This window comes from Vitis vinifera, chromosome 18 (genome assembly GCF_030704535.1).
Source record: "Vitis vinifera cultivar Pinot Noir 40024 chromosome 18, ASM3070453v1".
In the NCBI taxonomy this organism is placed as follows: domain Eukaryota; kingdom Viridiplantae; phylum Streptophyta; class Magnoliopsida; order Vitales; family Vitaceae; genus Vitis; species Vitis vinifera.
Genome location: NC_081822.1, coordinates 1,465,071 through 1,479,228, shown reverse-complemented (window position 1 = coordinate 1,479,228; position 14,158 = coordinate 1,465,071). Strand labels below are relative to the sequence as shown.

Genomic DNA, 14,158 nt, shown 5'->3' with positions numbered 1-14,158 from the left:
TTTTTCTTCGGTTTCGAATGGGAGAAGGATTGGAATTCTGTAATTATTTCTACGGATGTAACAAAACAGATTGGCCCACTTGTTGGACTTTTATTTGATGGATGACTTCGGAAGCTTCGTTCATCCACGGCGTACGTTACCTTTAATAATAACGTTAAAAAAAATTTCAAGTGATTTTGTCTGATCCAGAAAATTCGTATAAATTATACTATTTCCTATTTGTTTTCATAATATAAATAATTTTTAAAATTTTGGTTTTTATGGATGATTGATTTGGTAAAAACAAAAAAATGAAAAAGAAGGAAATAAACATCGATGTATTTCCTGCGTCCATAGAGAAGGAAGAATGGAGACAGTCGCACAAAACCCCTGTTTAGATAGTGCCTAAACGTGTGGGATAAGCACACGTGTCAGAAGATAACGGAGTTAACAGTCCAAATAAGGGGAAGATGCTTGAGAATATTCCTTCAAACCGCCCGCTCCATTTCAATCTCAGTTTTTCATATTTCAATCGGATAACTCCCGCACCCCTCTCTAGTTTCTCTCTCTATAATATATATATATATATATATAAATGTATGTGGGGGAGTCCGCCGACGGAGTCTTTGCTTTTTGCAAGTTACAACGACCAAAACTCGGGCGAACTGTTTTTGTTTTGTTTTCTTTATTGGCGCTCGTAAGTAGTAACAATTAAACTATTGAAAAGAGGTTGAGGTTTAGGACCTTTGGTTTAGCCATGAGTTCTTCTGCTTCTGGCCTGTCTCATATCGATCAAGAACAACTGATGGAGAAGCTTCAGATCTTCAAGATCCAAGGTACGGATAGACACGGTCGGAAGGTTCTTGTTATCATCGGAAAGTACTTTCCCGGTGAGTGACGGTCTCTTTCTTTGGGTTATGCTCGTTGTAGTTAGGGTTTGTGGATTTTGATCTTGGTGTTGATGTTGAATTGAGTTGTTTGTGGTTTTGTGTGATCAGCTCGGGTTATAAGTGTTGAGGTGTTGAAAAAGTATTTGGAGGAGAAGATTTTCTCTCAGCTGGGAGAGAAGCCGTTCTCTGTGGTGTATGTGCATACAGGTGTTCAGAGGAGCGATAACTTTCCTGGAATCTCGGTCCTCCGGTCGATCTACGAGGCCATTCCGATCAATGTTAAAGATCACATCGAGGCGGTTTACTTCCTACACCCCGGTCTGCAGGCCAGGCTCTTCTTCGCCACCTTTGGTCGTTTTCTATTTAACGGAGGGTAAGAAAGATACTCTCTCTCGCCATACCCGGCGCACTTTACACTCACCTATGCTAAACTGCGCACTTGAGTGCCGTGGTCACGGAGGCTTTCAACTTCTCTAGTGGACGTATATTTTTAGAAAAAGATTCAAGATCCGCGGAGTTAAAACGAAACGATATCATTATCTTGATTATTCTGAAAACATATATTATTACCAACTAATTAAATTAGTTTAATTGATTTCTGGTACTAACACTTTGCTCTGCGCACCGTGTAGGTTATACCAGAAGCTTCAATACGTGAACAGGCTTGAGTTTCTGTGGAGCCATGTAAGGAGGAACGGACTCGAGATACCTGAGTTTGTATTGGATCACGATGAGGAACTGGAAGACCGTCCGTTGATGGACTACGGTTTGGAGAGTGATCACCCCAGAACCTACGCTTCACCAACGCATGATTCGCCGGTGGGAATGTACTCAATGAGGTGCATAGCATAGCAAAGCAAAGGGATGATTTACGAGGGTTTTAGATACCAAATGTCCTCTTTGTTCTTCGTAATACTGTAAATAGAATACCAGGTGGTTGTGAAGTTAGTTGTTGAGCACTGTGAAAACGGTAGAACTTAAATCAATTTAAAGTATGTGTACAGTAAAAGTCAAATGGAGTGATTCTGGGGTCCGATTTGCATTTTCCCCCTTTTTAAGGAGATGTGAATAAGTACTTTTTCATCCTTTGGATGGAGCTTTATACACTAGAGTTTTGGCTCTCGGAATTTTTGTTGAGTTTCAAAATTTATGACACGTATATTCTGGAGAAAAGGCCTGCTACTCAGGTAATGAGTTGGCCCACTAAAAAGAATCTTGCCCTGAAACAACGTTAAAGATGGGCTCGCAGCGAGGAAATAAAGCTCTACCTAGAGGCCTGCAAGTTTTAGCCCAGTAAAAGCCATCTAAACCAAACCATAACTTGAGCTCCACCAGTTGCTGTTAATTCGAATCGAAGCATGGATAATAATCGAGTTTCTAACAACGAAGACATCTCAAATCTGATTATCTAAATCAGGCAGTGCAGAAACATGTATCTGAATCTAGGGAAAAATTTGGCGTGAATTAAGGCACCTGTCCTCCAATTGGATCCTTATTACACTAGGTATCAATATATTGACTTTCCCCACTAGTCTAAAAGTGCGTTTTAGGAAGTATTTTTACCATTTTTAATACTTTTAAGGATGAAAATTTCTAGACACAGGAAACTCTTCTCTTCAAGCCAGTGCTGAGGCGGATCCCGTGAAAGTATCAACCAAGGGTAGCTTCATCAGGGAGGTCAGACCTTGCTCTCGGTTTCTAATAGAATCAAGCAAGGAGTGAGGAAGAAGATAAGTCGCGGGATGAAAGGTTTGTGTAAAAAAAAGGGAAATTGCATCTCTTTTTTTCCAACAAGGCAGATTGAATTCAATATTAAAATTTTCCTATACATCTTCCATATTCCAAAGAATCAGATCTCTTTTAAGTCGTCTTCCTTTTCATCACAGGTTCAGGACAAAAAAAGGCGGACATCTGAAGGCAACCATTCAAGAATCAAGGTATATCTTGTATCGCAAGCTTCAGCTTAGCTTTAGAAAAGAACAGATCATAGGCTATCTGTTGCCTGACTTCCCCATTTCTCTCCACACAGCTATATAGAAAATCCCTCGCCCATCTCCATTTCTCCCCACAAAGCAACATAGAAAGTCTTAATACTGTAAAGTGTAAAGGCACTAACCAAACCATCTAAGCATTGAAAAGACTAAGAACTCCATTGAGATTGAAAGATCACCATCCCCTCAACCCATTTATATTCATTTAAGCAAAACATACCCTTTCAATAAAAACAAATTGAATGCAAGTTCTCAGACAAACACACTACCTTCATTTCTACCATGCAACATTTGAAACTTGCCTGTGTATTGGAAAGACACTTGGGAAATATTATTATAGCTGATATAGTTAAAGGAAATGTTCCTTTTGGAGAAAAGTATTAGAACTTCAAACCATGAAGGTGTAGTAAATGATAGCGCAACTCAAGAGGTCTTAAAGAATCCAATTCAACAAGTTTAGCATGTTTATACAATCCAAATACATTTATTACGACATCAAAACTACATAATCTTAATCGATGATACAAACTCAAAATAAGTGAGGCACTTGGAGAAAGTACAACACTGAAGCTGAAAAATGAAGAGGGACAAAAAAGAACAACAAAAATGACCACACATGATATCAGAAATAGAGTTTGATCAAAGATTTTGTTGTGAGGGGCATATCATTAACAGTACTACTTCTAACGTTGGTCTGGAAACCAATGATATATAGTTGGGACCCAATCATCAGAGGTAACAAATTCCACTTGGGGGCTTCTTACTTTGAATAAAGAAGTGGATGCAGAACTAAAATGCTCAGCAAATACACCGTTTATAACAATCTGCAACTTAACTAAAATAACGAAAAGAAGAAAACTACGCTTCAACATTAAGGAAACATCAGTGTCAACAATTGAACTTCCATGGAAGATCAAGCATAAATGTGGATTGGAAGTATGATGTGCATCCTGGAAAGGAGCAGTTCAAGAAGGACCAACTATGTGAATACCCCTTTATACACTACTCAAAATGTTGATTTTCTTGTTTTCAATGAAGATTTGAATTATGAAGATCAAGTCTCACAGCTACAGCTCTTGATGCCTTGCCCGAGTTACCTCAAAATGACTGCCTTTCACATGGCCTCCAAAATTGTTATGTATAATAATACTTAGTGTAAGAATACCTAAAAAAATTTCAAATTGCCTCAAAGTATTCAGGTCCAATCATATTTCTTGAATTCCTTTACCATTATAAATATTCATACCATATTACTATAGTATCATTGAACAATGAGCAAATCCTAGCAATCATTATCACCACCATATTACCAGTAGCTTATCAGCTGTGAGATATGATTACTACGATGACAAGAATATACAAATTCGGCATAGATACAGAATATGAACAATTGTACTTACAAGTTACAACCAAGATAACCCCAATTCAACATGGATTGGGCGTAACCCAGAGTGGTGGAGGCCAGCGTATCCGAAAATGTGAACATGGTAATGGTTCGATGCTGCCATCTTCTAAGTTGAAAATGCCTAAATCCTGTTCACCACCAATGCCATCATAATTATCCTCAGAATAATCATCCGTATAATAGATGCAATTCCCTTTACATCCCGGAAAATCCACAGATGACAAAGACAATGACAAATTTTCCCCTAGAAACAATGCCCGATCGCCCAGGCTGCTCACCACCTCCCACCTTGGGGCTTTCAAATCTAGCCTACAAACTTGGAACCGCGTTGTTCTATAGATCAGACTAGTCTGATCAGGCTCAACATCATATGTAAGATCTAGATACCTAGTAACCAACAACAGTTCCTCCCCCGATTCGACCAAATACTGCAAATCCCCACCAAATTGCTGCGGCATTTCAATTATCGAAACCCTAGGAGACGAACCGCTCACATCACACACAGCAATCGATCCGTACTTATTCACAGCATAGAACAATCCTCTATGGAATATAACATCCTCAGCATACGACTGTGCATCCTCCAAAAAAGTCCAAGAATCGTCACTTTTCCTACAAAGGGCCAAATCGCCGGTTTGATTTAGAATAACGACTGCGATGAAATCGGAACCATTGGCAGGACTCGACGAGAGAATCGTTTTCTTGATAAACGAATCTCTCATCTTTTTGAGACTCCGAGTGTAGACATCGCCGGACGAGGTCCGGAGAGCGTACTCGCGGCCGACGTCGGCGAAGTTGAAGCGGACAACATTCGGAAAAGTGGAGAGAGGAGGGAGATGGACCTTGGACCTGGTGAGAGGGTTGAGGAGAAAGATTTCAGGAGCTTCGTCGAGAATAAGAAGCCAACCGTGGGAGGAGCCGCGGCGGCGACGGCGGTGGGACGCTTCAGGAAGTTGGAGGAAGTGGAATTTGTTGAGGGAGAGGCTGAAGAAGGGGCGGTGAGTGTGGTGAGGTTGGGATTGAGGAAGCATGAGCCATGGGAGTTGAGTGGGGAGGTGGTGCGGCGTTTTGGGGACAGAGGCTCGCCAGTTGTGGCACACGGCTCGGAAGCGGACATAGTCCGTGTAGATTTTAAACTTTTTGGCAATGAAGTCTAGGAGCTCGGGGTGGAGTTGAGACCAGTCCGCCATGCCTGTTTCCGTTTGGTTCAGGAGACCGGAAATAGTTGCCACTTGCCAGATGGCCCTGAGCCCCCAATGCTTTAGGCGGAGAATATATATTTACAGGTATAAATGTTTTGCATTTGTAAGTTATTAATCATAAAAATATAGGCCAGTTTTCAATTTCCTTTTGGCAAAATAGTTCTTTAAAAATAGTTTTTAGAAATAATTATAAATTACATTTTAAAAATAAAATTATATTTCAAAATTCAAATATATATAAATGACCAATGAAACATTATTCATATTTTCACTTGTTACTTAAAATACTTTATAAAAATATTTAAAATACTTCAATTTTATTTTAAAAAATAACATATTTTAAAAATAAATTCTTAAAAACCTTTTTTATTATAAATTTGCCCCTAAATTTAAAAACTTTTTTTTTTTGTTATGTTGAATCAATAGATAAATTATTAAAAATAACAATAAAAAACATTTGAGAGCATTATAAGGATTTCGAATACTCTTTTTATTTAAAAAATAAATTAAAGAGTGCAAACAGAGGAAGATGTCGTTGAATTTATTCTTTTTAATGAAGTCAATGATTTAGATGATAAGTTTTTATAAAGTGAAAATAATTTTTAAATTTTAAAATATTCTTTAGAGGTGTGGCGCGAGTCAAAATGGTTTAAATAAGCATCTTGAGATGAAAGCTTTTTATTCTTAAATAAAATTTGCTGCAAAAATTAATAATTTAATAGAGCAGAATTATCAAATGAATCGTCATGGTTGTATAAAGTTTCCACTACTAGAAATGGCTATATATTTTAATAAGAGGGTTTGTTATTTTTGGTGAGTTGGCAAGTAGTTACAAAGATGCTTTGTTTCTTTGTTTCTAGCCTTCGTAAAAATGTTGAAGAGTTTATCATTCATTGAAGCTGAAATAAACCTTTCCTAATATGGTATCCGAGCATATTTGCTCTGCTCTCCTACGGTGGTCACAATAATCGTGCGAACTGCGATCACTGGACTCGTTGCTCCACCACTTATGGAAGATTCCAATAGTCCTTTCTTCCTCCACAACGGAGGTCACTCAGGTCTCGTTTTGGTTTCTCATCACTTGACGGGCTGTAACTACAACACTTGGAGTTGATCCATGCTTATGGCCCTCACTCCAAAGAACAAGATTGGTTTTGTCAATGGTAGCATTCCTCACCCAGCAGCGTCTGGACTCAATAGTATGGTAATATCTTGGATTCTTAATGTTGTTACCAGAGAAATTGTAAATAGTCTTCTCTACATTAATACTACGTACGAGATTTAGAGCGATCTTCATGATCGATTTCATCAAAGAAATGGTTCTTGCGTTTTTCAGATTAAGAAATACCTTGCTGCTCTTCATCAAGGGCTCTTGATGTCAATACATACTATACTTAACTCAAAATCCTTTACGATGAGCTCAAGGATTTTCAGTTGGTACCTGTTTGTCACTGTGGCACAATGAGGCCCTGGAAGGATTACTAACAACAAGAGCGTTATGCAATTTTTTATAAGTCTCAATGAGTCCTATGCTTAAAATCGTACTCGGATTTTGATAATGGATCCTCTACCTCCAATTACCAAGGTTTTTGCGCTAGTCGTCCAAGAAGAACGACAACAAACTATTAATCTTGGGATATTTTCTTCTTCAGAACATTCAGGGGGTCGATGAATCAGCTTCTCTTTCTTCTGCTATTGCCTCTGCAATCAATTTCACTCCCAAACCCAAGCGTGGTCGCCCTCTTTGTTCTCCGTGTGGTTTACAAGGTCATATTGTTAGCAAATGTTACAAACTTCACAAATCACTCTATGGGCTTAAGCTGGCATCACGACAGTGGTTCTCCAAATTCTGAAATGTTCTACTTGTTGAAGATTTTAAGCAATAATTCAAAGTATGTGGAAGATCTCAAAGGCTTTCTTAATAGTCATTTTAATCTTAAAGATTTGGGGAATCAGAAATATTTTTTGGGGCTTTAAGTTGCTTGGTCCACAAAGGGAATTTCCCTAAATCAAAGACATTATGCATTACGGTTTCTATTTGATACAGGATATCTTGGCTGTAAGACCAGAAAAACGCCTATGGACCCCAATGTTAAGCTCTCACAGGATGAGAGAGTGCCACTTGTTGCTCCATCAGAATATAGACGAATGAATGGGAAACTTTTGTATCTCACTATCACGAGACCAGATTTGTCTTTTGCAGTAAATCGCCTAAGTCAGTTTCTTGCAAAACCGAGGGTTCCCCACTTGCAAGCAGTTCATAGAGTGCTTCAGTACATCAAGACCACAGTTGGACAAGGTCTTTTCTTTCCTCTTCCTCGTTGGTTGAATTAAAAGCATATGCAGATTCAAATTGGAGTGCTTGTCGGGATACAAAAAAAATCTATTAGTGGTTTCTACGTTTTTACTGGAGATTCTTTAGGTTCTTAGAAATCAAAGAAACAACACACCGTATCAAGATCATCAGCAGAAGTTGAATACAGGTCCATGGCCAATGTAACCTCAAAGATCTACATATTGATCACCCAAATCCAGTAGTTTTGTTTTGTGATAATCAAGTTGCTTTACATATAACAACTAATAAGGTGTATCACGAGCAACTAAGCACATAAAGATCGATTGTCACCTTGTAAGAGAAAAGATTCAAAATGGTTGCCTCAAAACACCCCATGTCTCTTCTCAACATCAAGTAGTAGACTTGTCAACCAAACCTCTCTTCCCTGCTCAATTCATGGCTCTATTAAGCAAGATGGGCATTCATAATAATATTCATTCTCCATCACGAGGAGTATTAGAAATAGCCATATATTTTAATAAGAGGGTTTGTTATATAAGTTCGTTATTTTTGGTGAGCTGGCAAGTAGTTTCAAAGATGCTATGTCTCTCTGTTTCCAGCCTCCATAAAACCATAGAACAGTTTATCATTCATTGAAGCTGAAATAAAATTTTTCTTCAGTGCTCCCTTTCCTAGTACCCACTTTCCAGCCACTAGTGCAAGACCTGAAAATGTGTTAGTGAGTTTTGATAGGGAGGGACTTGTGATAAGCCGAGTATTTTCAGGACTAATCTAACCTCTAATATTATGGGTTTTTAGAGGTTGAGAGAGAGAGAGAGAGAGAGAGAGAGAGAGAGAATTTAGGAACAGGTCTAGAAAGAGGATTCGGGCATTGTTTTGCCTCAATATAACCTGTATGCATTTTCTTTTTTTAAAAAAAAAAAAAATTACTTCTCATTAAAAAATTCATCTTGGGACGTTGGAGACATCCCTAATTTTAGAGTTAACAAGCGGACATTAACAGCCAAAAAGCATAATATATTTGATATCTCATGAAACTTTGCATGTCACCAGTAGACATCATTTGCAAGAGGTTCTTCAGCCGCAAATTTTTAAGGAAAGGAAGAAGATATAAGCATTAGTGATCAAAGAAAAATCTCTATAATTTCGTCTAGAAATTCCAAAACCATGTAAAAGAAAGTTAACCAAAAACATAAAGTATAGAAAGGAAGGTCAGTTAAGATGACATACAATTCAGTCGGCCATTGTTTCCTCTTCACCATTTTTCCCATCAGAGGCAGCTCCATTGTCCCCAATGCATAAATCGGGGTAGTTGCGGTGGTTCAGAGAATGCAGCCAGAGGGCCACAACTCCTTCCTTATGTTCTGTTGCTGCGATATGGGAGTAGACATGCTTCATCTTGAACTCTTCTGCCTCTTCTGCATAGGCTTTCATGGATACCTCTTCATGGCTGTCTCTCCATTTCTTGTTGTAGGACGAGAAGAAACACTCGTCCAGGTATAAGCCAACTTCAGGGGCCGTGGGCACATTGATGTTAACATCCCTGGAAATTTGTTAGCAAAGGAATTAGGATCGAAAGATGAATGCGAGATTAGGATAAAAAATTGATGGTACTCACTTTAGTAGAGCTGTTTCTAGCAAGGACTCAGGGGCAACGTTTCTCATGATTGCTACTGCAAGACCAATCATCTTCCGAATCTGATGAAGCATGAAGCTCTGCCCCACAACTTCACACTTCACAAATTCGATGCCTTCTACAGTGACGATGGTGTTGCCATCAAATGAAACAATGAAGCGTTGGGCAGAGGGATCCTCGGCTTTAATTCTGGTGGTGAAGTTGTGGAAGTTATGAGTTCCAACATAATGACCCAGAATTCTATTGAATCTCTCCCTCTCCTTGTCGCCATAACAAAACCCACTTCCCTTCTCAAGCTTATTCTCTCCCTTGTCAGACTGTTCAGAATGAGAAACACCAGGCTCGTTTTGTGCAGAAGCCCTACTATCAGGGGTCGATTCAGAGGTCTCATTGTCCTGAAAACACCGGCCTTCCTTTATAGGTTGAGAGATTGAATTACCATCATGTCTGTTGTCCGAGGAAGCCATACTCTCTTCTTTAGCTTCAGATTTTAATATTGCAGCTCCTACCTTGACGGGTTCAGAAATTGAATTTTCACCATTGATAATCTCTGCATCAACTTCAGAGCTCAGTTTTGCGGCTTCTTCCTTTATCGTTTCAGAAATTGAATTATTAGCATCTATGTTATTGTTGTTTGAAGTGGCCTTAATCTCTTCTTGAACTTCAGAGTTCACGATTGCAGCTTCATCGTTCGATGGAATGCCCAACTGAACAATGTTTTTAGATTCACCTTCTACATCTTCCCTATCATCTACTGAAACTTTCGATTCGAAACTGCGTTTACCCATTATACCTACGACTTTACGACCTCTCTCAGAACACTCCAAGCACTTAACAAGCTCATTTTCAGACCCCACACTAGCCAAGACACTCTCTCTATCAGGATGCGAACTGGGATCAAGAGCAAACACTGGAATAAGATACACATACCTCCTGCGATCACAGAATTTCTTGGCATTAAACGACGCCGTCACGCGCTTAAACCCAAAGATCCGAATCTGGGGAGGGAGATTCGAATTCAGGCGCTCGACTAGGCCGGGTGGATCAATGTAGAACCGGCCTGAGACTACTTGACCCACTGCGCTGACGCCCTTATCGGTTCGAGCGGACCGAGCCCAGTCGAACCGCTTGGGGTGTCCGCGGTCTTGCTCGGGGACGGCGCCCGAGAAGAAGAGGGCTTCTTCGAGGTCCCCTTCGATGGTTTTGGCTCCGGGGTTCTTCTGCATGCCTTGGTAGCCCACGCCACAGTATGCGAAGAAGATGGCGATCTTGCGGCGCTTGTATCTCGGCTTTTTGGTGGCGGTGGTGGTGTCACAGTCTTCGTCATCGGAGGTGGTGGTGGTTTGGGACATTTTTGGTCTTTTGGGGTCCGGCTCCTGGATTTCCATGTTCAATTCTTGATGGAATTGCAGTTATCCATCGCAGGAGTGCCACTGCATCGCCTCTATGCCCTGGTAAAACCCTAAAACCGGTGGATCCCATAATAGCCTTTTGGGTTGGTTGGTGCTAGCCCACATCGTACAATAGGCCCAACACGTACAAGCCCAGATCATTTCTTCCATAAGAGTAGTAGTATTGTGCCAAAACGTGTGTTTTATAGAGGACTGTATTGATCACGGGAGACTATAGATTAAATTTCGGGTTTATGAATGGAGGAGTGTAAGGACTAAGGATGGAAGACACTGTTCTGAACCAGTTCCAAGCCCAAAAGGAGAGCTGTTTCCAGTCAGGAGCTAGAGAGGAAAATGAAAGAGAATTTTTACATTGTGGTGAAGTAGAAAGCAAAGGGATGCAGTTCTTGATATGCAGAAGCATTTCTAGATTCAACATCAAATGTACTGAATGAATGACAAATAATGGAGAAATTAGACATGTCGTTAAACTTTATTGTCCATGGGTTTCCGGGTAGACTACAAAAAGAGGCCTTGATTTCCTTGTTTCACTCACAGATTGAGAAAAACGGTGGAAAATCATTGATCAATGAATGAAATAAATAAACACATACTCCTGATAATAATTTCTTTGTCATCTCAATATCATAAAGCAGCAGAAAATGAATCAGTGGCAGGTTCATAACCTTCATCCTTCATTTGTTTGCTTAACTGTCGTAGCTCAACATGTATATCTCCAATCTGTGGATGCATCTGGTCTTTGACAACAAAAACATGAACCCCACTCTTGAGCTCAATCCAGCTACAACCAGGCTCCTTACTCACTCCCCGGAGTTTCATCATCCTCCTGACCCTTTCCACATCTTCCCACCTGCCCAAGGCAGAATAGATACTAGACAGCAACACATAAGCAGATGACTCTTGGGAGCCCAACTCCATCAGTTTCTCCCCTGCATAGGCTCCCAACTCATAATTACGGTAGTTCCGACAAGCACCTAATATAATACGCCACAAACACATTCCATGATCAATGGTAGCCGATTCAGTGAACTCTATTGCTTCTTTGAGCTTTCCTGCACGGCTCAGAATATCAACCATGCAAGCATAGTGCTCTACTCTGGGGTCCATACCAAATTCATCAAACATCATCCTGAAATAACCCCATCCTCTTTCCACCAATCCCATGTGGCTACACGCAGAGAGAATGTTAACAAAGGTAACATAGTCTGGCTTTGTGCCCTCTAATTGCATCTCCTCGAAGAGTTCTAGAGCTTCCTTACCACATCCATTTTGGGAGAGCCCAGATATCATTGCATTCCATGATATTACATCCCTTGCAGGCATCCTCCTAAAGACAAGCGTGCCATCTTTGAGACACCCACACTTGGCATACATGGTCGAAAGAGCACTTCCAATTGGAACTTCTAGACCAAATCCATACTTAACAGTACGGGCATGAATTTGCTTTCCTTGTTCCAAGGCAGCAAGGCTTGAACAGGCTTTTAGAACACTAGCCATAGTTAGCTCATTGGGCAAAATACCCTCCATCTCCATTCTACCATATAAACTCAGAGCGTCTTCATTCTCACCATTTTGTACATACCCTCCAATCATGGAAGTCCACAAAACAATATCAGGCTCTTGCAAATAATCAAAACCCTTCCTAGCATCAACTATGCTGCTGCATTTCGCGTACATATCAACAAGAGCTGTCATTACATATATTTGGGATTCAAATCCAAGCTTCAGCAAATAATCATGCACTTGCTTTCCTTCCCAAGCAGCACCAAGATCACTGCAAGCATTAATAACCCCAACGAATGTGAACTCACTAGGCCTAATTCCCGAAAGATGCATACTTGAAAACAGCTTCAAGGCCTTGTCAGAATCCCCAGATTGTGCATAACCAGTGATCATCGCTGACCATGTAATAGAATTCTTATCACTTGACGTCTCGAACGTTTGAAGTGCATCATCCAAACTCCCACATTTTGCATACATTGTAACGAGAGCATTCCCAACGGACACAATCGACAACAGCCCATTTTTAACCGCAATACAATGAATTTGCTTACCATTATTGACCAACTCAGGCAGCGTCAATGCACTAAGAACGCTAGTGAACACAAACTCATTCTCGCCCTCCTCTTCCCTCCTCATCAACCTAAACAGCCCCAATGCTTCAGCAGCAAGCTTCTGTGATGCATACCCAGAAATCATCGTCGCCCAAGAAACCGAATTCCTCTCCGGCATTGTATCAAACACCTTGCGAGCCTCCGGGGTAAGACCAGCCTTACAATACATATTCATCAAAGAACTACCCACAAATACGTCACGACAACTATCCATTTTTATTGCCACCGCGTGAGCTAGTCTGCCACCGGCTGCGTCCACCAAGGTGGAGGCGGCGGTGAAAACGCCAGCAAAAGTATGGGCATTCGGGGCAGTGTTCTCGGCCCTCATCCGCTGGAAGAGTTCCATGACATGGGAAGAGCCACTGGGGCCATGTTGAGAGTAGCCATTGATGATGCAGTTCCATGAGACGACGTCCTTGTTTTGTATACGCTCGAAAACAAACTTGGCTTCGCGTAAGCGTTGGCACTTGGCGTACAAGTTGACAAGGCTGTTAGCGATGTAAACGCAGGAAGAACTGGATTTGATGATTTGGGCGTGGAGGGCCTTGCCCTTTTGGAGACTTCTGTTGTGGGTGTATTGCAGAAGTGCTGTAAAGAATGAGCGATTTGAAGGTAGAGTCATCAACTAGCTCTAACTTTCCAAGCCTGCAAATTGGGGATTGTAGAAAATTTGGGTTCAAGTTTCAATCCCCGCCTCTATTGTTTACAGGGTGTCGAGTCATTAGCTCGCTTGCCGCACAGTGCAAATGCTAGTGAAAGTTATTTGACCTGACTGATGGAATTCCTATCTGAATGAGCAGGTGTTTAAGCCTTTTCGATCAAAAAATAATTATTATTATTATTATTTTTTAATCCTATAATAATCACTTTTCAATCTTAGGAAAGCTTAAATACATTCATCCCAAGACACAGAAATTTTTTTGCCTTAATAAATATAATTTTTAAATTGATTTAAAGTCTATTAGGTTTTCTTTTCTATATATTTATGGAGAAAGCTTTCTCATACGCTTAAATTTTTAAGATTTTTAAGTCATTATTCTTTACACTTAACCCTATATACATATTAAGTGTTACAGTGTAATTACAGTTTTGAATAGTAAATCTAAGGGTAATGTTTGTAGTAATTTTATGTAGTACTTCTCAAATAGTGATTGTTGATTTGAGATCTATGACCTCGTTTTCTATCTTCAAACATTATATGAAAAGTTTTGTATGTTTTGTGTTCAATGCTTT

General features: G+C 40.1%; 4 protein-coding genes across 7 annotated transcripts; 1 reads left to right on the top strand and 3 right to left on the bottom strand.

The window, feature by feature from the left end:
* The first annotated feature begins 493 nt into the window (after positions 1–493).
* LOC100250620 (uncharacterized) lies at positions 494–1,991 on the top strand. The gene is made up of 3 exons (XM_002285872.5): positions 494–869; positions 978–1,242; positions 1,502–1,991. Exons 1-3 carry the CDS (start codon positions 737–739, stop codon positions 1,719–1,721), a joined length of 618 nt encoding a protein of 205 aa, XP_002285908.1. The 5' UTR covers positions 494–736; the 3' UTR covers positions 1,722–1,991.
* A 2,063-nt stretch (positions 1,992–4,054) lies between these two features.
* On the bottom strand, positions 4,055–5,550 carry LOC100250576 (F-box protein SKIP23). The gene has a single exon (XM_002284759.5). The coding sequence runs from the start codon at positions 5,453–5,455 to the stop codon at positions 4,286–4,288; it is 1,170 nt and encodes a 389-aa protein (XP_002284795.1). The 5' UTR covers positions 5,456–5,550; the 3' UTR covers positions 4,055–4,285.
* A 2,371-nt stretch (positions 5,551–7,921) lies between these two features.
* Positions 7,922–11,138, bottom strand: LOC100267766 (uncharacterized). Of its 4 annotated transcripts, none has more exons than XM_010665798.3 (3): positions 9,382–11,138; positions 8,994–9,306; positions 7,922–8,467 (listed from the first exon to the last, which is right to left on the bottom strand). In XM_010665798.3, exons 1-2 carry the CDS (start codon positions 10,785–10,787, stop codon positions 8,997–8,999), a joined length of 1,716 nt encoding a protein of 571 aa, XP_010664100.1. In that variant the 5' UTR covers positions 10,788–11,138; the 3' UTR covers positions 7,922–8,467; positions 8,994–8,996. The 4 variants fall into 4 exon arrangements, with proteins under 4 accessions (XP_010664100.1, XP_010664101.1, XP_010664102.1 ...); XM_010665799.3 differs by having other exon boundaries at positions 7,922–8,187; XM_010665800.3 differs by having other exon boundaries at positions 8,276–8,455.
* A 118-nt stretch (positions 11,139–11,256) lies between these two features.
* On the bottom strand, positions 11,257–13,688 carry LOC100262605 (pentatricopeptide repeat-containing protein At2g33680). Its single transcript, XM_002284763.4, has one exon. It carries the CDS (start codon positions 13,545–13,547, stop codon positions 11,436–11,438), a length of 2,112 nt encoding a protein of 703 aa, XP_002284799.1. The 5' UTR covers positions 13,548–13,688; the 3' UTR covers positions 11,257–11,435.
* Positions 13,689–14,158: the final 470 nt, after the last annotated feature.

What these genes read in the sequence shown, in the direction of transcription:
- LOC100250576 (XM_002284759.5), bottom strand. Translation starts at nt 5,455, where the DNA reads ATGGCGGACTGGTCTCAACTCCACCCCGAGCTCCTAGACTTCATTGCC.
- LOC100262605 (XM_002284763.4), bottom strand. Translation starts at nt 13,547, where the DNA reads ATGACTCTACCTTCAAATCGCTCATTCTTTACAGCACTTCTGCAATAC.
- LOC100267766 (XM_010665798.3), bottom strand. Translation starts at nt 10,787, where the DNA reads ATGGAAATCCAGGAGCCGGACCCCAAAAGACCAAAAATGTCCCAAACC. An exon ending in CTAGAAACAGCTCTACTAAA is followed by an intron (nt 9,307 to 9,381) that starts GTGAGTACCATC and finishes ACAAATTTCCAG; the next exon opens with GGATGTTAACATCAATGTGC.
- LOC100250620 (XM_002285872.5), top strand. Translation starts at nt 737, where the DNA reads ATGAGTTCTTCTGCTTCTGGCCTGTCTCATATCGATCAAGAACAACTG. An exon ending in CATCGGAAAGTACTTTCCCG is followed by an intron (nt 870 to 977) that starts GTGAGTGACGGT and finishes TTGTGTGATCAG; the next exon opens with CTCGGGTTATAAGTGTTGAG. An exon ending in CGTTTTCTATTTAACGGAGG is followed by an intron (nt 1,243 to 1,501) that starts GTAAGAAAGATA and finishes CGCACCGTGTAG; the next exon opens with GTTATACCAGAAGCTTCAAT.